Here is a 21,658-nt window from a genome sequence, read left to right as displayed (position 1 = left end):
TCCGTAAAGTGTTGAAAGATGTGGATCAGTGAAATGATGATGCTCTCAAAGATGATGAAAAATCAGAAAGCTTGTTTTTAATTATTGAAATAACACAATATTGCAGATTCATTTAGTAATCAATTAATCGTTGCAGCCCCAGTTGACAGTATAATTAGATCTGCTATATCTGCCTGGTTTAGAAATCTCTTTGTACTTCAAAATCCAAACTTACAAAGTCGGCAAAGACTGCAATGAAAATCCACAGTCACAAAGATCCTAACAGTCTTCAGCCTGTCGAGTGAATCCTCTGCAATCCCTCTGATGTTCTGCTGGACTGTAAATATGAGCTGTGACCATCAGGCAGACAATAAACAGATCAACACAAATCTAATCTCTGGAGAACTCATTTGGCCCAATCTCAATCACAGTAACCCAAAACAAGCAGAGATAAGCACGTGGAGATTCATTTCTCCTCAATAGAATTGTTGATTTTATGTTACTTAGTGTATCTATCTGTCCGTCTGTGGTGCCTGTTCACTTCACTCTGTTTTATTTATTTATTCTCCCCTATGAAATGAGCAGCAGTACAATGGACGTTGTGACAAAGCTCATGGGCTATAGTTCACCTTCTAGTTTTCTTCTGACCCGTAACTGTATCGTCGATCTTTGTGGTCGCATAATATGACTGAACATGATATTTCGACCATAAAAAAAAACATTCAGCAACCCTCATTCAGTGGCTTAATAAAGATCCGAGGCTCAGTGCTGTTTTAAGAAGGAAAAACAGGATTTATTTCCATTTATAAAAGAGCACAGCAGACAAAAATGAACATGTACAAAGAAAAACAAGACATTTTCATTGTTCAGTCATTGTCAACTGTCAACTGAGAGCCCAATGAAGTTGTATAAATACATTTACATGATTAAGGTATTATTTGTCGTCCTTTAAAATGATCGGTTACAATGAGCAGCAGGAACAGGGCTGATTGGAGACGTAAAACAACAGTGAACTGTGAACTGTGAACAACTGTGAATGTGTACAGCAGGAGTACAGACGTTCAGAAAAAACTTTAGGTGTGCTAAGACCAGTCCACGTGTTAAATACTGTTCATTCAGAAATTACCAGTAACACACAAGTCAGTCATTTACTCGCACTTTACAACGTGATCTGGGAGAATTACAGGTTCAGAGATCTTTAGACCTAATAGAGTCCAGAGTACAGACAAGTGAGATGAAGAGTTTGGGCCTTAGAAGAGTGGTTTACTGCATCGTAATGTGAATTACTGCATATAATGTCTATAGATTTCTTTCACTTCTTTTTTTGTCTCTCCTGTAATGATATAATCTTACGCCAAAATGGTCAGAAACCACTGCTTTATGGCATCTCGTTCATTGTAAAGCATGTGGGGGGAATCCTGACTGTTAATTCACTCCTCTAAAGTAAGTTAAAGTTAAATGCAGAGGAAAGAAGGAAGCTGAAAATGTGTGTTATTAAACAACACACTCGTTCCTGGAAAATAAATGTACACAACATTTCGGCTGCATTCAATATTCTCACTATCAGTGAACCTTTTTTTTTTTTGGTTAGAAAGGTGGAAAAAAAGGATATTCTGTCTTGTGTTTGATAAGATGTAGAGGAGTGACATCTCCAGCTCTGACGGTAAACACTTCAAATCATATTGAACGCTGCCACCCAGTGGCAGTGGGTCACTATTGCAATAAATAGACAAAAGAGAGAAAGCTACAGTGCAAATTTCTCCTGAGATCCTGCAGACAATTCAACATCATCAAAGCGACACGCGGAACATCGAGGTGCACAAATCCACACACGTGACGACACGGGTTAAGAGCCAGCTAGTTAAGACACATACACCAACTGCCATATTTAATTCATATTTGGCAATAAAACAAACATGAGGTTGCCTTGAAAATGAAAACTGAAATGTGCAATCCGGGCAACTGTGTCTTTAAAAATAACCCTGCAGGTAAACTGGGCTATAATATTAATCTTGGATTTTGTGAAACAAAGGCACACAAAGACCAACTGCTCCAGAAGTTACTACAGTATGACCCAAATAAACAAAAACATCTGGTTATTTTACACATTAGCAACTAATGTGGTTGCTAAAAAGTCATTAAAAAGTGTGTGTGTCGTTTGTGATGGCGCTGCCACATAATCAGTAGGTTGTTCTTGTTGTGCGTCTAATTGATGGAGTACAACACTGCCCTCCAATCAACCAAGCAGGACTAATAACACATCTATACTGCTGTATCTATGGAAACACTGATGAAATAGCTGCTCAGAATTACGCTACCTGGTTATGGAGTTTGAGTTAATCATTACTTCAGTGGTCGTGAGTCACAGTAAGTGGAAATGAGACGGGAGAGAATTAAGGGAGTTCCTTGTGTGTCCAGTGAACACAAGGAAAAGGCAGGTTCTATGCTAAAGCCTCTTAAGACATTAGTGAGTCCCGGGATCCCTCTGGAAAAGAAGCATTGGGGTTGAGCTGCTTCACCTGGAAGGAATTAAAACGGTGGCTAGTTCAGGTGGAGGACCTGCTTCATAAACTCGTAGGTGGTGAAGGCCACAGCTTGGGAGGGAACACAGCGGATGTAGTTGAGGGACAGACCTCGATACAGTCCCTTTTTGATGCCGTACTGCGTATACACGTACGTCAGGGTCTTCCTCAGTGATCTGTTCAGGTGCAAGACAAGATATTACGATCATTTTAGATAATTAGAAGAAAAAAACATTTTAAAAACGGTTGCTGTGTTTGTAAACTGAAGTTGGTTTTGTCCATCAAAGCAAATTAACTCTTCTAACAGCTGCCATTTTAACTTAAAAACATTTCATTTGACTTTAAATTTGTACTGTGTTAGGACACCAGTTATTTTTCATAGAAAAGATGCACTGACTAAACATTCACTCACTGTTAAGAAAAATCTGAAATGTTAAGAGGAAGTAGATAACGCAGGAATGAGCCATGTTCAGATTGGCTAACTGGGAACTTGTACAGGCATAAGCAGTATGATATTGTGGTTCTGTGTGCAGCTCTACTTCTCAGAGATATTATGTAAACAGCTCTCCACTCTCTGGAATTTTGTCCTTACAAGGTACATCAAACAAAACAACTACTTTAAATAGAAACTGAAAACCTTTACAGCTCCTTCAGTTCCATTTTATTATATCAAAAATTGATCCATAACAAAAGACGGTAGGAGAGAAACAAGGACCAAACATTTAATGGCTTGACTGACATCCTAATCATTCAAATTTGACCAGTGGGCAACTGAGATATTGAACTGTGTCATCAGCACTGTTAAAATGATGGATTTAAAGACACCACAGAGAAGGGCAGGTACTGAATAATAGACACTCATACAGTAATTTCTCTGGAAAAAGTATATGTGACGTTAAATGAGTTTTGCAGATGGAAAATGAAAAACACACAGTGCAAAACTACACCCTTACAATTAGTTCTCACTCCTATCTTTTTAAAGTGTTACCATAAAACTACAGTTTTGCCACAAAATCACTTCTAAGAACTCTCATGGCGAAACATTTTACTTACATGTCGGGAGTATCATGACGTAACAGAACACTCTGTAGAAACACAAGTGCTACTTACACACATTTCTCAGAGTCAGGAAGCACGGATCCTAACTGCATTCTCCTCCTGGCCACATCCAGCGGGTACCTGAACACAACGTGGGGCCCAGCAAACACCAAATAAATCCAAACAATCAATAAAAAGCCCCGACAATAAAACCACAAATGAACCAACCACATTTGTCAGCTCATCCTTTATGAGAGTCTTTTAATCTGAAGCTTGTCAGGTGCCGGGACCGCTGCACTTACGATATTGTCTGAGCGATGGCACCGGCAACTCCTCCGCAGAGCAGGTTGACTTTGGTTTTCAGGACGAGGACATCGGGATTGTCTGAGGACGGGCGTCCCAGCAGCTCCGGGAAATGCTTCAAGCCAAGGCTCTTCAGGGTGCCATAAGTGAAGAACGAGAAACCTGCAGAATACAAAACAGATAGAAGAGTAAAGGAACATGACGAAGACACTGGATCTTTGACTAAATAATCAAAATATTCACCTGCATAAGGGGCCATTCCAATAAGTGTTGGGGTTAGTCCTCTGTAGAAGCCCGAAACCCCTCCCTCCTTTATAAAAGAGTAATTTATTGTCAAGCATTGTGGCATCAGTGTTTTTGATAGTTAGTTCATGAAGTTAAACTACGACAGGTCACCTTCAGGTAGATGGTGTGGAAGGCGTTTGCAATTCCAGTGTAGCGATGCTCTCCTTTGACCTGGAAGGCCAGTCTGGCTCGAATCACATCCAGAGGGTAAGTGCAAATCACCGCAGTCAATCCTGAAATGACACAGTTCTTTTTCAACTCTGATTCTTCCAAATGTATACCTGCACACGTATCTAGCTTACTAAGCAAACAAAGAACTACATTTGTTCTGGTTTGCAAAGGCCCTTGTTGTTCCCGGATACGCTTGGAAGAGGGGAGGGGGAATCACTCTGTTTGTTACGACCTGCAATTTCACCATAAGATGTCACTAATTCTCACACACTGAAACTTTAATTTAAATTAATATGCTAACGCTTGAAGTCTGAAGAATTTTTTTTACAGCTGTTAAAATATTAGGCAGTTTTCCTCAGATTACAATAAAGTTTGCTCTGAGGAGACGAATGTAAACATCTGTGATTCACAAGCAACAAGGAGATGATGAGAAACCAACGATATCCAGCTGTCAATGACAATGACAGCTTGACACATTCACATTTGAAAGATGAATTACCTGCCATAGAACCTGCCATCAGGCGGTGGATGTGTCCGGATATGCCTATCCGTTTACTTAGCAGCTGTAAATGGATCAGCATAGAGGAACAAAGGTCAACAGGTTCGCCAATAAAAGCAATACTTGTGGGGTAAAAAAATCAAAAATCAATATAACAAGAATCACACCCATCAATAACATCAAAGCATATCACATTTCCAGAAACCACTTCTATCATTAGCTTTACTAACACTGATGTTTTGCAAATGTCTTCTTTGTATGTGTTCTTCAACAATCATGCACACACTGCCCATACCTTTTTGTAATAGTCAAAGGCCATGAACTGGATAGCTCCATAAGGAAAAATCCTGACCATCATCGCCCCGTTACCCTTGTACAATCCAAGATAGCCTTCTTTCTTCGGCACAGCCGTGAGAGTGGAAAACACTCCTGCAGAGAAATATGAGACTCATGTTGCACAGGTGTGTGAAAATGTGTCGGCGTCCCATGTTCTCCTGCTGAGGTTTTTACCTAGATGTTTGTAATGGGGGTTCTGGCCTTGTAGAAGAATCTTGACTCTGTCCAGAGGAGCGATGGTCGTCTTGGCGCAGCATCCTGCTACACCTAAACAAAAGCAGAAGGGAGAGAGGATTATAACACATTTATCATTGGGTGACTACTTTGAAAATCAATGGCATCAGCGAGTTTGTCTTGACTGGTATTGGAAAAACAATTTCACAGCGACACTGAAATGCACTGGCATCAACTATGGAAGCATCTACAGTAGATTGATGATTAAGTTTATGGCAGTCACACACAGACAGACATATCAGTTTCAAGACCTCAAAGGACATCAGGAAGCAGTGAAATAACAGAGTGACAAGGAGGAAGAAGCAAAACAAAAAGAAGAAGAGGAAGACGCAAAGTTAAGATAAGGAAAGAAAGTATCTCCATGGTAAAGGTGGTAACTTGAACCTGTGACCTTGTGTCAAATTCCACCTTGTTTTGTAAATCATCGTAAAGATTAAAATCAGACAAGTCAGATCTTACCTCCAGCTACAAAGGAGCGGAGCCAGTAGTAGTCCCTCTTGGTGGGCGGGCTGCTGCTTATGGCAGGTGGTGTGGAGACGGTAGCCTCCGATGTCATCCTCTCTGCTCAGGAATGTGCCACATCCATGACTGTAGCATGTGAGAAAAATATTTGATTAAAAACGGTCATTTTTGTAACGATTCCAGGCTTGTGTTAAGTTAATTAATCATAACTGTCAATAATAGGACATACTGGGCAGTGTAATTGCTTAGGATAATACATTCCAGTGTTGAAGGAAGTATTACAGGTAAAGTCCTGCATTGAATTGATATTATGTATAATAAGAAATTCAGCTGTCGAGTATTTTCTCGATTAATCAAGTACCATAAAATACCAATACTATAATGCCACGGGCACCAAAAAGTTTAGAACAGGCCCTGTCATTTTATGAGCTCTACATAGGTTCCAGATAAATGTGAGGTAATGTGAGGAGCGTCCTCGGAACTACAATGACGTAAAAGCATTCAAAAAGGCGGATGATTTCTGTAATTAGTTATATTTCAAAGGCAGCAGATGAGACACATATGTGGCTCTCTGATAAATACAGATACTCACGAGATAAAGATGATGTGAGGAGTTAAAGAAGCAAAGAGTGAGCTAATAAAATCAGTGTCTCTCCTTCGTTGAGCTCCTCCTGCTTCGGGACGAGCTTTACTCTTCAGATCTGACTCTAGCATGGACGCCGGCGGAGGTCGCACATACAGACTCGTCCTTCAGTCATACATTTACAAGAAAATAAGCTCACACACGATGACAACGTCTCTAGGTTTGAGTGGGTGTCAAGAACGAGCGCAGTTCATCTAAATCAAGTGTCCTTTGGCCGTGGACGGATGACAGGTTGTGGCCGAAAACAGTCGCGTGTGGATGACGCGACGTGACGTCAGCAACGGGCGTGTTTGAAGTGTGTTAAAGAACGTACGAGGTTTTTAAATGCTTTATATTCATAGATGTAAATGAGTGAAAAACAACAATACAACAGTTCAAAATGGAAATGTGACTTTATATTAATTCCTTAACTTGGTCAAAACAACAACAACAACAAGGCAGTAGAAACTATGGAAACGTCTAAGACTCTTGTCATTTTATGGATATACTGTATAAAGTTTGTTTCGTTTGTCACGTTAATTGATTTATTTAGTTTTATTTGATTGCTATCTTTTGATTATGGTCACGATACCTTCATGTTTTGTGTAAATAAATGATTGATGTAGGTTTGGTTGAATTTAATAATAATACTTTTTTTTTTAAATAACCTGGGCATGTGTTAAAAGTTGTGATTAAATAAATGAATTATGAAATGTATGATTCATTTAGAAATCGTACAAAATTGTTGCCAAACCAATAATTAAAATCAAACAAATGTATTAGTTCAAAATTGTAAATGAGTCCAATAACATTAAAACTTGTGATTAAACCAATGGTATTATGGTATTATTGACTTCATTAAAAATAGTACAAGAAACTGTCATCAAACCAAAATTAAATTTAATCATAAATTAAAAATCATTATTAAAACGTGATTAAAACAATAGTTTAAATTTATAATTAATCCAATAATGTGTGGCTAAACCAATACTGATGTGATTTAATACAAAATAGTTGAAGTTCATTAACTTAATAAATTCAAAACTGCCCAAATTACTGTTAAGATTAAACTAAACTATTACCCGACAATAAGAAAGTTGTTCACCTTAGAAACCTGTTTTAAAAGAGGTAAAACCACTCAAACAGTCAAACTGGCTTATTTGAAAATTAGTGGGAACTAACACCAAATATCACTTTCAGTCAGAGTCAGTGGAATTAATTTTTTCCAAAATGACTGAATCTGTATTTAAATCGCAATACAATATATTTTTACTGCAGCAGTGGTGTCTTCAGAAGAACAAGACACCACTACGTTTTCTTTTATGGCCGATAGTTTAAAGTACACAGCAAAGTGTTTAAACAAGGTGTGACTGTTGAAATGTGCATGCACCTTGCAGAACAAAAGACTGTTCACAGATGTTGACATATACACTTATATACATGTATACATATGCCCCTATGTGTAGTCAAAATGTATTCACAACTAGTAAAAATAATAATGTTGGTATCGTTATTGTTAATTCCAGAGAGTCAAATTTAGCCATTGAATGTTAAAACGGCTTCCCACACAGAGATGTGAGTAAAAAAGGAACTGGAATTATGGATAGTCCTCTATTATAAAGTTATAAATATCTTCAAATTAATCATAGATTCATAACAGATTTGAGTCATCATAACTTTCATTCTGCCTCGTATGGGCGTGCACAGATGTTTCAAGCACTTTTTCGCCCTCTGTTACATAAAATTCAGCTTTGGGCCCCGTAAAGCAGGGGTCTCAAACTCAAATGACCTGGGGGCTACTGAGCATCTAGTCTGGTTAGTAGGGGGCCGGTCAAGTGGAAAAAATAAACTGTTTAGAAGGGGTGGGAGATAAGAGCTTACAGATATGTCATGAATTATATCATGAATTTCCAAATAAAGTGTTTATTTATGGAATAATATATAGTTCACAATAAAACTACTTCTGATGCTAAATCAATCTCCAAATAGAAAAAAATATACACAGAAATAACTCATTATAACTTTAATTATAAATTTTGTTGCATTTAGTATGGCAGGCCACATGAAATAAATTGGGGGCCGCATTTGGCCCACAGGCCACGAGTTTGAGAACTCTGCCATAAAGGCTTATTGTGGGGGTTTCTTTTTCCATTTGAGCCCCTGAAATGTATGTGCACGCCACTGTTGCCTTGTCAAAACAAAATGTTATCTCTAGTCATAAATGTAGTAATACATAATACAAAATCATGCATTAGTACTTAATGGTCACATTTAGCCATTAAGTCTAAAAATGGCTTGCCAGACTAAGATGCAGTGGTAGTAAGAAAAAAAGAAAGAAAGAAGAAATCCATGCCAGGTTTTCCAGTCCACTTCGCTCCAGCTCCAACAACGGGTTAGTGGCCAGCAGAGGAGACCGTCGTAGCTTGTGTCTGTGGAGGGAGAGTGAGCCAGCGGGGCTGTCGTGGACAGACTGACAGAAGAGGGATTATATACGCCTTTAACGGGACTCGTGCTCCGCCAAAGACTACACGGTGCACATATGAAAACCGACTCGATGTGTGTTCACGTCGGCGTTTGTGTCATGTCCGTGTTCCAGCGTCGTGAGCGGGCTGAACTTGCCAGCAGCAGCAGTCTATATTTGCCGAGGAGGGAAACCAATACAAGGTCTCGCTGTCTTGCTGGAGTGGAGTATTATTAGCAGTTCAGACAGTGCAACTGTCTCTCCCCCTCTTTCTCCCTCTCTCTCTGGTATGTAAAGCATTTCAAGCCGTAAACGTGTATGTTAAAAAGAGAGATAACCCTCCAACAACAAAACAAAACCGAAGAAAAAGTGAGGTTTCCGTGACGCTTCGTATACACGGCGCTTTAAATGACAGCGGTCAAGTGCAAAAGAATAACAATAAACCACCGCGACGCTGAACGCGTTTTTTACACGGTAATAAGCCTCTTCCGCCAGTCAGAGACGAAAACAGGATCCAGACTAGTCAACGTGCCTGCTGCCCTTTAAACTGCTCAACCGCTCAGGAAGCTTTTGTTTGCATGCTATGTTTTTAACAATTAATTACAGATGTTTGCAGATTTGTTAAATTGTACTTATCCACCTACAACATTTGATGTGTATGAGTAGATAGCAAAATGTGGCATTTCTTACTGACTGTGTTGAGATTGCAGGGTTGGGAATTACAGGGTAGTACTTTAAGCGATATTATCACAGATTCGTTGTATCGTGATATTATTGCTATTGTGGATGGTCAACGATACAAAGATTGTGTGATAATCAATATATTGCAAGACAGTCATATAGCATAAACAAACATCTGCGAAAAGTTAAAAGTGCAGGATGTCTCTGTTTAATCACTACATGAAGAATAAAGTGCATAAAATACATGTATTGAACATAGATGGGGCATTCTCTGACATTATCCCACTGTAAAATATCCCTTCTTTGGCCAAGTAACTTACATCGATTATCATATTGCACGAGGAAGGACAACGATATTTATCACCGAATCGATATAAGATAGGTTGTAGATTTGTTCACTTTTAATACGTTTATATTGTCCCTAGGCATGAGGCGACATGAAAATGTCCTTACTAAAGCTATTGCAATCAATTTGCAATAATTTATTACAAAAAAAGATGTGCTTCAAAGGTCCATTGTGTAAGAAGTAGTGACATCTAATGGTGAGACTTCAGATTTTTAAGAAATGACGGACTCTTCCGCTAAACTGCCAGTTTCCCACGTGTCAGAAACTATGGTGGCCCATGCATACCAGCCAGAAAGGATGTAATTTTTCTGCATTTGCGTAGCAAGCATCTGTTTCAAAATGTGAAATGCTCACTTGTGCACTGGATTGCTTTCGAGATGATGTCCATAACACAAGGCCTTTGCTCAAAGTTCTTATAAAAATCTTATTCTAAGGCTACAAAAACATATTCAATCCATTTATTTAAGTATACAAACTCAGTAATGCGAGGTTTCCACCACTAAATCTTCCCAGATCTTATACACTGGACCTTCAAAACTGACTGCGTAACTAGTAAAAATGAAATTATTGTCCATTACTTTGAAGCCATTGCCAAATATTTGCTGTATTTTTCAATATAGCAGTGTTTTGAACTTGTACTGCACGGCAATGTGAACATACTGTGCATAGACAGTTATTTCTAATTTGTAAGATTGAGGTTGCAAGGCAAGACAGGTTGTAGTATGTCTGAAAATGCTATGAAACGAACACCAATCTATAGATTCAGAAGTGCATTCTAAGGCAAAAAACCCCCCCCAAAGAATAAATTGGGCGTTTGTCCTTATGTGTGGGCTTTTTCTGAGAGCTGAGGGATGGAGGAAACAAATGAACGGATATAACCAATGTCACAAAAATTACTTTCAGTATGTTGCCAAAAGATTCAAAACTCAAAAAGAAAAAAACTCTCAATGATTTTATCATTATGAATCATGAGGTCCTGGAGTAATTGGGAAGATTCAGGCTATTAAAAGAGCTTTTTATCTCAATGCACACTATCATCCCTAGTTGTCAGTTATGGAGTGTGTTTCTACTGTGTAATTATACTAAAAATAAGTTTGAATATGTTGAGGCCTGATTTTTCTCTTCATTTTTTCCTTCTTTACAGGTCATGCACTGCTATTACACAGCCACTAAGGCATCCCCATTCACTGTCTAAAAACAAAACACTAAATCAGGATATTGGATTAAACTTACAATCAGAGAAAAACAATATTGTGTGCTGAGCAAAAGATAAACAGTCAGTTGGCTCCCATGCATGCTGCCAGAAATCATCTCCTCCATGCCCCCAGCCATGCCTGCTACCACCAAACCCACCAGGAGGCAGACACCTGCTCAGAGAAAAAACGCACCGAAAGTGATCAGCACCAGGAGGAAAACCTGCAATTCAAATAAATCTCAGGGAAGAGCAAAAGAGAGGCCCCAGAAAACACCTGCAGAACCAAAAAGGTCTTCAGCGAGAGCACAGGCACAGTCTCAGAGCACAGGCCAAAACACCCGTGGAAGAGGGGTTAGTGCGCCTGCTGGTCGGGGCCCGGGAAGGTCTTCTGGCAAAGATAACCATGTCCCAAATATAACAGGATCTGCAAGGCTTAGACGCCAGAGCAGTCTGTCTGACCACTGTGGTGAGTTACAAGACCCCCCAGGGCGAAGGGTGTCTCTGCGAGGCGCACAGGTGTCTGTTACTTGTCAGCCTCCTAAACCTTGCAGAGGAGGAAAAAACAGCAGAGGAGGTGTAGGAAGAGGAGCAGCATCACAGCGCAGGAACTTAAGAAACCAGGCCTCCAGCATCAACAATTCACCTCCCCTAGAGGATGATGACGAAAAAGCGAAACTGGACACCTGCGACGCCAATGATATACCACCGGTGTCTCCAAAAACAGATGTGGAAGCTCCTGTGAGTATCAAAGATCAGGGTCTGGGAGGCACCGGTGCTCAAGAAGGCAGCCCTCTCAAAGCAGATTCACCACCATGTAAAGACACACTGGAAACCTGTGTGCAGGGCAGCTGTGACAGTACGTTACCGCAGCAAGACAAAGCAACCGTCAGCCTGAACAATGAAGGTGACCTGAGCTGTGTGACCGGGGCGTCTGTGTTTGATGATGTTGACAGACAGCTAAAACTCTGCAGTGACAGCAGTGAAGAAAGCCTCTCTGAGCCCTCTGCACTAATGAGCATTATCTCACCAGGGGAGCAGGATGGCAGTGAGGGAAATGACACTTCATCTGTCATTGTAAAAGAGCCTGATAGTCTTGGTAGTGATGGTAAGCAAGATGATGTGTTTACTCTCCTCCAAGAGGAAGGTAACGATAATAGGACAGATGAACAAGTTGCTGTTGACACTGAGAGAAAAGAGAAAATGGAGAGTTTAGAGGGTGATAGAGCAGTTGAGAGACAAAATGAGACTGTGCAGGAGATGAATGAGATCACTGAGAGTCGGTGGGAATGTGAGGAGCAAGAAAAAAAAGAAATGGAGAGTGATAAATCCATCAAATCTACCGACCTCCACTCTGGCACGGCAGCCTCTCAGCCTGCAGATCCTCCTCACTCTAACAGTGGACTGACACCACAGTCAGGATCACCTGTAAGTGTTGTACGAGTCTCCAACGCAGCTACCTCAAATCCCGCCAAAGCCCCTTCCCTCTCAGACTCACTTGAACTAGAAGTTCTGAACAAGGGTAAGACCGACATGCAACCGACCATTCATGGTGCTAAACCTTTTCTCCCAGAGTTCTCCGCAATCCCTGAACCGGACCTGATGTTGCAAACTGTTCTGGTGAAAAGGAACACACCAGTTATTTTCCACAGTAACTCCCTCAAATGTAGAAGTTTGAGGGATTCGTGTCAGGCGAAATCACAGCAACTGCACCTTCCTCTTCCTCCTCAGGGAGAAAGACAAGCATGCGCACCAGCAGAGACGCAGACCAAAGATAGTTGTGTATTTGAGTGCCACATCCAGAGAGAGACACCTTTGCCGTCATTGGAGCAAGTTCCCGAGTCAAGCAAGGATGCCCTTAGAGCTGAGTGTGAAGCCAACCTCAGCGAGGGTGGTGTTGTGGTGGCAGCAATGGAGCGGGACACGGTGCCAAAGATATCAACTCCTACTTTGGATAGTAGCTCCACTTTGTCCTGCAGCTCAGAGAGCACCCGCTCCTCGTTTTCTTTTGACACAGAATCAGATGCAGGGTATGGAGAGTCCAGCTTCTCTGTTCAGCCCAGATCTTGGGGCACAGATGGGGCCCACTTGCTCTCGTTGAACACTCTGAAACTGCAGAAGAAAGAGAGGAAGAAGAGGAGCAGGTGTGGAACGTGTGTGCCATGCGTGAGGAAAGTCAACTGTGGCCAGTGCAGCTGCTGCCTCAACCGCAGAACTGGCCACCAGATCTGTAAGCTGAGGAAGTGCATGGAACTGAGGAAGAGAAAACTGTCATCTACAGCCAGTCACTCTGCTGCACAGGTGAGGCTTACGTTAAACTGCATGACTGAGTTTTAATTACATACAACAGCGGCACATTACATGGGGGTTAGTCGCCTTTAGGTCTGAGGTCGTTTCCTACAAAGACGTTCACTGAGAAAATGACTTGAACATGAGTACACTGGAGCGCCTTTGTTGCATCTGTGAACAGCTGATGTGAGGCAGCAATTGTTAGTGTGTGACATCATCGCTTTGAACTCCACAGTTTTTCCCTGTTTTTAACCGTTTGCAGCAACAATCAAGCGTTTTAACAGCTTTCACACCCCAGGTTTTCTGTTGGTTTTGAGAAACGCGCTCTTAACTTCATGGTGTTTTCCTGTTGTTGCTGTGTGTAACATGAGTTGAGTGATAAAAGGGGAAGTGTGTGTGCACGCTCGTGTGTGTGTGTGTGTGTGTGTGTGTGTGCAAGAGAGAGAGAGAGACAGACAGAGAGAGCGAGAGAGTGAGTGAGTGAGTGAGTGTATGCACGTGTGCTCATTTGGACAATGGAGATAAGGAATGCATGTGTGACTCTTGTGTTGTTGAACGGGAAGGTGCTGTCACATGACCGGCAGAAGGTCAGCATGTGTTTGGAGTATGAGTCGCCACGCGTGTGTGTCTGTGTGTGTACTTGTATTTGTTACCTCATCGGACCGTTTCTGGCATGAACACTGACCTTGTCAGGATCAGTAGTCATTGTAGAAACCACAACTTGGTCCTAATGAGGCAGAACATCATCTCTGAGGAACTGGTTAAGTTTATGGGGAAGATTTGAATTGTGGTTAGGTTCAGGTTTGGGATAATGCTTTGGTATGCCAAGAAGAATAGCTAAACATATATGTGTGTGTCTGTGTGCTCTTGTATGGGTATCGTCTTTATGAGGACCAAACAACTTATAAACCATGGGAATGTCCAGGGAATGAGGACATTTTGGGAAAGTTAGGACCTTTTGGCTGTTCCTCATGTTCTGTCACCCATTCAGTCATCATTTTTATTGAGGATTAAGACTTGGTATCAGGGTTAGAGTTGGGTTTAGGTTTGGAATTTAGTTGTGTGTGTGCTGTCCGTGCAAACAAGCAAGGGAGTGAGCTATTTTATGAGTTGCACACAGTGAGTGTGTGTTCTTCTGTGTGGATGAGTATGGCTGAGCTGGATGTTTTTGCACAGTGGAACAGACCGGCATTGTGAATGCATGTTGTAAGAGACAACTCAGGAAGACAAAGATTGACCATGGTTTACAAATGAATCTTTCTAATTTGAGCTGCTGCAGGAGACATTTTCTTTCTGATGATTTGACAACGTCAATGTGAGCATCTGAATGATGTTACTTTTAATTGCCCAGATCACTACTTTATTGATTTGGTTTACTTCCGTCTCTCACATATTCAACCACACTAGTTTTTCAGAGAAAAAGCTCATAGTATGCTACCTGCTTAGCAGCCAGTGACAGACAGGCAAAGTTATTAACCACCAGGGGAATGCTGTGGAGCATTTAGTGGCTTAAGATTTACATATTTCCTGAGAATATTAAATGTTGGACTTACATTTACAGGCTGGCCAGAAAAAGATTGATGATGTTGCTCTATATTTGCTGCCCATGTAAAGAAACAATTATTTGCATTTGAAAAATTTGAAGCCAACAAGAAAATCAGTCTCTCTAATCCTCATTAATGTTGCATTAGTCAAAGCAGTGTGTTTACAATGAAAGTTGACATTATTGTCACCAAGATCAGCTACACTGATCTTCAGTGTATTGGTTTATGATATGCTTAAGTCTTACCACTCACAACAAATCAATTTCAAATTGCAACACAGCTTTTTTAAAGCAAATAAGCTTCACTAAGCCAGCAACTACAACCACTACCTGCAAATCGAGCAACTAGGTGTTGAAGAAAACCCAGCATGCAACAGTAAAAGACTCATCTTTTACCAAAACAGGCCAAAACAGAGCTAAAAGTCTCCTGAATATTGTTTGTTCATATGAAATAAGTCGTTTTTTTATGTGCAGTTAAATTTCGTTTCCCGTTGCAAACCATTGTACACAAAACTATATAAAGCAGTATTAAAAGTATCAAGACGTGCGTCTACATTTTACAAGACACATGTGATTTATCATCCATAGTAATTCCTATGGACAGAAGACCTTCTCAGTCATTTTAGTAGATGGGAATATGAGACCCTCACAGCAGCTGGCTGCTACAGCTACATCACCATGTACATAGTTCAGTGGTGTCCATGTGACTGGGGGAGGTGTGTATGAGTGAGTGGGTGAGTGAGTGAGTGAGTGATGGTCCATGTGGCTCTGCACTCTTGTGTGTGCAAGTGTGCATACATTCACAGGCAGCGGCTTCAGAGTGGACGCAGTAGCAGAAGCAGATTGAGGTTGATTATGTAACACCTGGGGTATTAGTAGTTGAGACCTTTGTGCATTATTTCTGAGGATCAGTGGGAACGAGATCAGGCTAGACAGAGATTTACCAACATTTTTTATTTAGTCAGGAAGGTCCTATTAAGATAGAGTATATATTCATTTATCTATCTTCCAGTTAAGATAGATTTAATGTGGAACAACCAGAAATGTGGGTCAGTGTGTATATAGCTCAGTTTCAGATACATATTTAGTATTCACTATGTGTTTGTGTGGTTATATACGAAAATAAATTATTTATTTAACATGTTTCGAGCTTAAGCACGTACTGCTTTCCAGTTTAATACCTGAACACCTATTAACTGAAGGTATTTGAAAATATATTGTGCAAATATAGACGATACATTCATTAAAACATATAAAACATTGCAAAATGTGAATGTTTTAACATAAATGTGGATGTTTATATATAACCCAAGTAACTAGAAAATAATACTATTGTTTGGATGAAACAATAGAAATATAAGGCACCATCTTATAAAGATGTTTAAAAGCTGCTGTGTAGTCAGTGTCACACTGAGTAGGAAGCTGTTCCCCTGTTTGAGGAGCCAAACAACAACATAGTAAGGCACACAACAGGACATTTATTCAACCGCAGATTCGCCATCTTTACACAACAACAGTGTCTGGTGTTGTTTCATCCTTTCTCTTAATTAACCTGCACATTATACAAATAAGGAGCAATTCTGTTTGTGGTTTGAAAACTGGTTTTAAATGATTCTGCATGACTGAAGGATGGAAGCCTGCACCAGGTTCTGCAAGCCAGTGATGAGCTGTAGTTCAACTTCATCTCTACAGGTCCATGTTATATTATGTGTGCTTGTAGTGTGAGTAAAACCTGGACATACTTGTTGGCTGGTCTTGCTAATCAAGCTCACACGCCCCTCTAGTGGATGTTTATAACCCCCGGAGAAAATGTGCCAAAGGCCAAAGAGGAGTTCATGTGACTCCTGTTCCGAAGCTAACTAATAACCACCCCAATATTTTGTATGGTCAACACAACACAGATTGAACAGACAAAATCCAGGCTTTGATTGTGAGAGTGAGAGTCACATTGACTGAAAGTGAGAGTCACATTGACTGAAAGTGAGAGTCACATTATTGAGAATGAAGCTCACCTTTGAAAAATGTTTGCTTTCTCCTAATTTACCAAGAAAACCTTGAAAGAAGTAGTGCAGTGCACACGATGCACAGCTAATGTATATCGACTTTATACTGGTTAGAATATAACGTCAGTAAAAACTAAGTCATCTCCCCTTTCACTTCCATATAAAATATTCACCTCATGTGTCTACATGAAAACTATAAACACATATAAACACTTACATTCTCACAGACACAGAAAGTGCAAAAAACAAATGTTTTTGCAGAGTTCCTTTGACTATAGTGACCTGACATTTTCATAAATGTTTGTATGGCTTGTATGTATGGAGTCATCGTGTCTGTACACACAGACAGTGTAAAGAACAGTGTCTCTCTATGTTGTTGGTCACACAAGTCAATAAGTCAGTGCTGGAGGCTAATTTGACTTCTGCATTCACCCAAACATTAAACTATCAGATGTAATCAATAGATTATGATGCTATTTCTGATCATTTACATTCTAATGATTTAAATGTAGCATTTGCTGTGTGTGTCGTTACATTACACCTGTGCACATGCACTTCAGCTGAGTTTGAGGTTCACCGTAATTACATATAGCTGTGGAAATATTCAGTCCCCAGCTTCTCCTGTGAACAATCTTTCACACTTATTCAACTCTCACCTCTTCTGGTGTAATGCATTTGCCAGCTGAGAGATAACACGTCTATCAGGAAAAATCTCATCCATCCCTCACAGAGAGCTCTGGGAAGTGGGCTCATTTAGCCACAGACTTAAAGTCAAATGAAATTTTGTTTGCAATCAGCAGAGTCGTACCCTGTTGGCTATTCAATAGCTTCTCTTGTCCTGGTTTGTCTCAGAACAGACCCAGAAGGCTACATCCATTTTTTTATGTACAGTCTATGAAAAATAATCATATTCGCATGAGCTATTTACAGTTTCTTTGTCCAGTGAAAAGAGTGGAAGGAGGGGGAAAGTCAAATGACCCAAGGTCTGCTGCCAACCAGCAGTCAGAGGTTTAAATACATCACACATTCCACCTAAAACCACTCTCAATGAAGGTTTCTGTATCGATACAGAGCTTTAAAGAATCTGTACAATATCACACCATGAAAGATCTGTATATCTGAGTGTTTTAACAGATATTGATGTAGGTATTTCAAAAATGGCACTACAAAATGCAAATAAAAACTTTTTCTTTTTTTTTAAACCTTCATGCAGCCAAACATCATCCATTGTCCAATTCATTGTCTCAGCTGGACACAGCTAAATTTGAAGTGGGCGTCATTTGTCCCTGCAGACGTTCCTGTCAGGTCCTCTTCTCGCACTCGCACACAAAAGTAGAGTTCTTAAGCACTCATGGTTGTCATGGGGACCTCATTGTCCGGTGCCGACCTTTGACCTGCCTCAGTTGTCTGCTGAAGTATTCTCAGGGTCATAATAAGGATTAGTGGAGATAACCAACGGACATGCACAACTACGGGTTTAAGGCTTTGCACTCGGTAACCTGCTATCCAGGTAAATAGGTTAAACTGCGACCACAGGTTGTCGTGTTCACATCAGGTCAGCAGTGAGTGAGGGCTTTTCTACGAGCGATGGACACCTCAGGCAAACAACGCACGCTGTGCTATCAATCCATTCAGTGAGGTAATACCACTTGTGTCAAAATTGCATATTATATTCTCATCATGGAGTTTTTCCACATACTGACAACAACGATTGATTTATCATTGTTATTGCCAATAAAGTTGCTTAAATCAATGTTCAATTGCTTTTTAAAAAATTTGGTCAAATGAAAACACACACGCACATTTTCACTAAAGTGCAATTTAGTCCATGAATCAGTAGCCAATTAAACAATCAAATTGAAAATAACTTACAGGTTTCTGTGAAGTCCGCCATAATATTTTGACCAATCATCGTTCAAGACACTGCGCGAGTTCATAGGTCATTGGGGAGGTGGAGCAAGGAGTTGTCGATCATAGCTACAGAAGCGTTTTGGGAGATGCTTGCTGTCTTGTTCTCAGACACAAAAAGAAAGGAAAGAAAATAAGATTGTGGACCCGTTCCTGGGTGACATGAAGTAACAGCAGCAGCAGCAGCATCCCTCTTCCTCTTCCTCATGTTTATGTCCGTATGTTACGCCGCGTCAGAGCACGCTGTTGTCCTGTCAGTCAACGTCCAGGAGCACGTCGCAGGAGATGTCAGACTATGACAGAAGTACTCACATACTAGACTTCTCGTTAGGATGTTGTGGAGTGTCCCGGATGCCAAATCTCTGTTCTTCATTTATGTTACACTGCATGTCCGTTCAGCCTTCCCGACATTCATAATTGGGTCAGACACTGGAAATGATCCTGGCATCAGTCTCAGTCATGAAGACATGGTCATGACAACAGTTCAAACTGAGCAACAGTTTAGGCTGTGTGTTTGGATCTTTGAGCTGACATCCAAAGCAACTAGGAGTATTCCTACTGCACCTCAGGTGGAATTCTTATCCGATACCTCCGTTTACACCGTATTTTATGCTGAGTAGCAAGCAGATAAACTACAGTTGGTTTTAACTGAATAACTAAAAATCTCATTTATGCGTCATATTTTGCAAACTTGTATATTAAAATTCTCCTCAACATTTCTAACAATGATTGAAACTTCAAGCACACAAGTCCATCTTATTTGGTGTCCTGTTATTATGCTGTCCTGCAGGACACAACTGTGGCAAGAAGTCTGTGAATATAACTTATAACTACAGTAAATATTAGTGGAACATTTTAAACATTTCCAATAGATATTGTTCTTCTTCAACAATAAAAATAAAAACTCTAGGTACAAACACTAGACTCTTACAAGAATGGGTGCATGTGACATAGTGCAGCCTTGGAAATGATTATTCTGGGCCAGAATAATGAATTGGACAGATAACCTAAGCAGATTACTTCTCATAATCATAAAATTAAGTTTTGGTTCATTTCAAGCACTGGTTATAACGCCCACTCTCCTTCTCCAGAAGTGACCATTCTAACCACTACGACAACAAAAAGCTTGCAATAGGAAGTGTATATAGTTTATGTCAAGCATGCAGTTGGTGTGCGACGCTGCACTGCATTCTGTGTTTGCCGTTTGCAAAGAGAATTCATTTCCTCTTCACAAAACTGAGTACAGGTTCCTCCACATATGCATGTGGGCAATCTGGCATTCAAATGAAGGACGGCTGCACATCCACACGCTCCCTTGTTTTCCCTTCTCCACATTGCGTCAATGTGTGGGACAGAAAGGGGGCCGAAAGTAGCGAGGAAGATTCGTGATATGCCAACATTTCAACAGAGCCAACTCGTTATGGCCGAGCAGAGCCTTTGGCCTACTCTCTTTCTCTTCTGTCTCTTCATCTTTGGCACAGAGGCATATTTTACTCCACGAGTCTGCCTGTGATCAGGCCTGTTTTGTATTTTCTGTTAACCTGGCCCATTATATATAAAACAACGCTGTGAGGGTAGTTATTTGTCATAGCTGCAGGGCCTGGGTAGTGGCCCAGAGAAAGGGGTGCCTCTTTTGTTTGATATAGGGCTCACTTATTTTACCAGAGCCCTCTACACATCGGAGCAGATGCATGACGCATACTGTGCCATACAACTGAAGCTTTACATCCAAGCAGAGACGGTCATTTAATGACATGGGACTCCACTCACTCTGTTTTTTTTATTCTTTAAAGCAGTGTTTCCCAAACTTCTTAACCCTTTAACACCTAAGCCTCAAAATGTCCATCTGGACTTTTTTTGTGCTTTTTTTAAACCAGAAAATCATCTTTTGCCCATTTTTTCCACAATAACCAATATCTGATATTTATTTACAACACTGCATGTTAAAATAGTATATGAACAATTTAAAGTGAAGAAAAAACACTGTAGTTGTACATGAACACCAGATTGTGCGTGTTAAATTTGAAATTAAAACAGTTTAAAACATAAATAACACTTGTTTGAGTTTTTGTCTCAATGTCCTAAAACAGGCCAAAAAATCTAAACTACAGTATGTACAGGCATTTTTTCCCCCAGCTCTTTTCTCTCTGGTGAGTAATACTGAAATAACAGTAATACCCACATGTTGGCTTTGACTTGCAACTTCTCAGTTTTCAGAAACCATTGGAATTTTACTGATAACACAAACCGTTGCATAGTTACGCTAATGCAAAGGGCACTTGAGCAAACTTTTCGTCCTCGATACGCGCGGCATTAAAGGGTTAAATTAATTTCTTTTTTAAATGACAAACCCATCCATTTTAACCATGTATATCATGACAAAAGAGCTAATGTATGCATAATATAACATTTCTGACTATTCTTACTGCCATTTCTGTTGCACCTAATATTATTGTGATTAGTTAAACCAGACATTTCCAAAGGATACATTTGATTAATGAATCACAACATTTTATGTATGTATGTATGCATGAAATTTATTTGGCAACCCCCCAAAAGAAAGGTCTCCTGTGAGTCATCTGTTTATGGATCCTGACCCATTTCTGAATATCACTGCTTTAAAGAGTCATTCAAACACACACAGTTGGAAGGTTTTAGTCTCTGTAATGTTTACAATTCAGCAGATCATGTATTTGTAAAAAAAATAAAATAAACTTATATAACTTAAAAGTTAAACCGCTCCCTTGTTCCCGTTGCGTCTTTGACTTTGGGCCGTGTTCTGTC

The 21,658-nt window shown here is 40.2% G+C and overlaps 2 protein-coding genes across 2 annotated transcripts in view; one reads left to right on the top strand and one right to left on the bottom strand.

Annotated features, from left to right (window-relative positions):
* Positions 1 to 748: 748 nt before the first annotated feature.
* slc25a16 (solute carrier family 25 member 16) lies at positions 749 to 6,749 on the bottom strand. The gene is made up of 10 exons (XM_044046590.1): positions 6,422 to 6,749; positions 5,827 to 5,955; positions 5,308 to 5,400; positions 5,093 to 5,226; positions 4,798 to 4,861; positions 4,239 to 4,360; positions 4,086 to 4,152; positions 3,842 to 4,004; positions 3,612 to 3,680; positions 749 to 2,677 (listed from the first exon to the last, which is right to left on the bottom strand). Exons 2-10 carry the CDS (start codon positions 5,921 to 5,923, stop codon positions 2,521 to 2,523), a joined length of 966 nt encoding a protein of 321 aa, XP_043902525.1. The 5' UTR covers positions 5,924 to 5,955; positions 6,422 to 6,749; the 3' UTR covers positions 749 to 2,520.
* Positions 6,750 to 8,842: 2,093 nt separating this feature from the next.
* tet1 (tet methylcytosine dioxygenase 1) overlaps positions 8,843 to 21,658 on the top strand; it is a 35,440-nt gene continuing 22,624 nt past the window's right edge. Inside the window, exons 1-2 of the mRNA XM_044045438.1 lie at positions 8,843 to 9,199; positions 11,084 to 13,432. Of these exons, the coding sequence (XP_043901373.1) occupies positions 11,234 to 13,432 (2,199 nt within the window). The 5' untranslated portion in view covers positions 8,843 to 9,199; positions 11,084 to 11,233. The remainder of the gene's footprint in view (positions 9,200 to 11,083; positions 13,433 to 21,658) is intronic.

This window comes from Solea senegalensis, linkage group LG15 (genome assembly GCF_019176455.1).
Source record: "Solea senegalensis isolate Sse05_10M linkage group LG15, IFAPA_SoseM_1, whole genome shotgun sequence".
NCBI classification, from domain to species: Eukaryota; Metazoa; Chordata; class Actinopteri; order Pleuronectiformes; family Soleidae; genus Solea; species Solea senegalensis.
Note: the sequence above shows the minus strand (reverse complement) of the source record. Positions and strands in the feature narration are given on the sequence as shown.

Coding starts and splice junctions, on each gene's coding strand:
- slc25a16 (XM_044046590.1), bottom strand. CDS start 5,923: ATGACATCGGAGGCTACCGTCTCCACACCACCTGCCATAAGCAGCAGC. Junction 5,227..5,307: donor CCCCCATTACAAACATCTAG/GTAAAAACCTCA, acceptor ATTTCTCTGCAG/GAGTGTTTTCCACTCTCACG. Junction 4,361..4,797: donor GATGGCAGGTTCTATGGCAG/GTAATTCATCTT, acceptor GTGTCATTTCAG/GATTGACTGCGGTGATTTGC.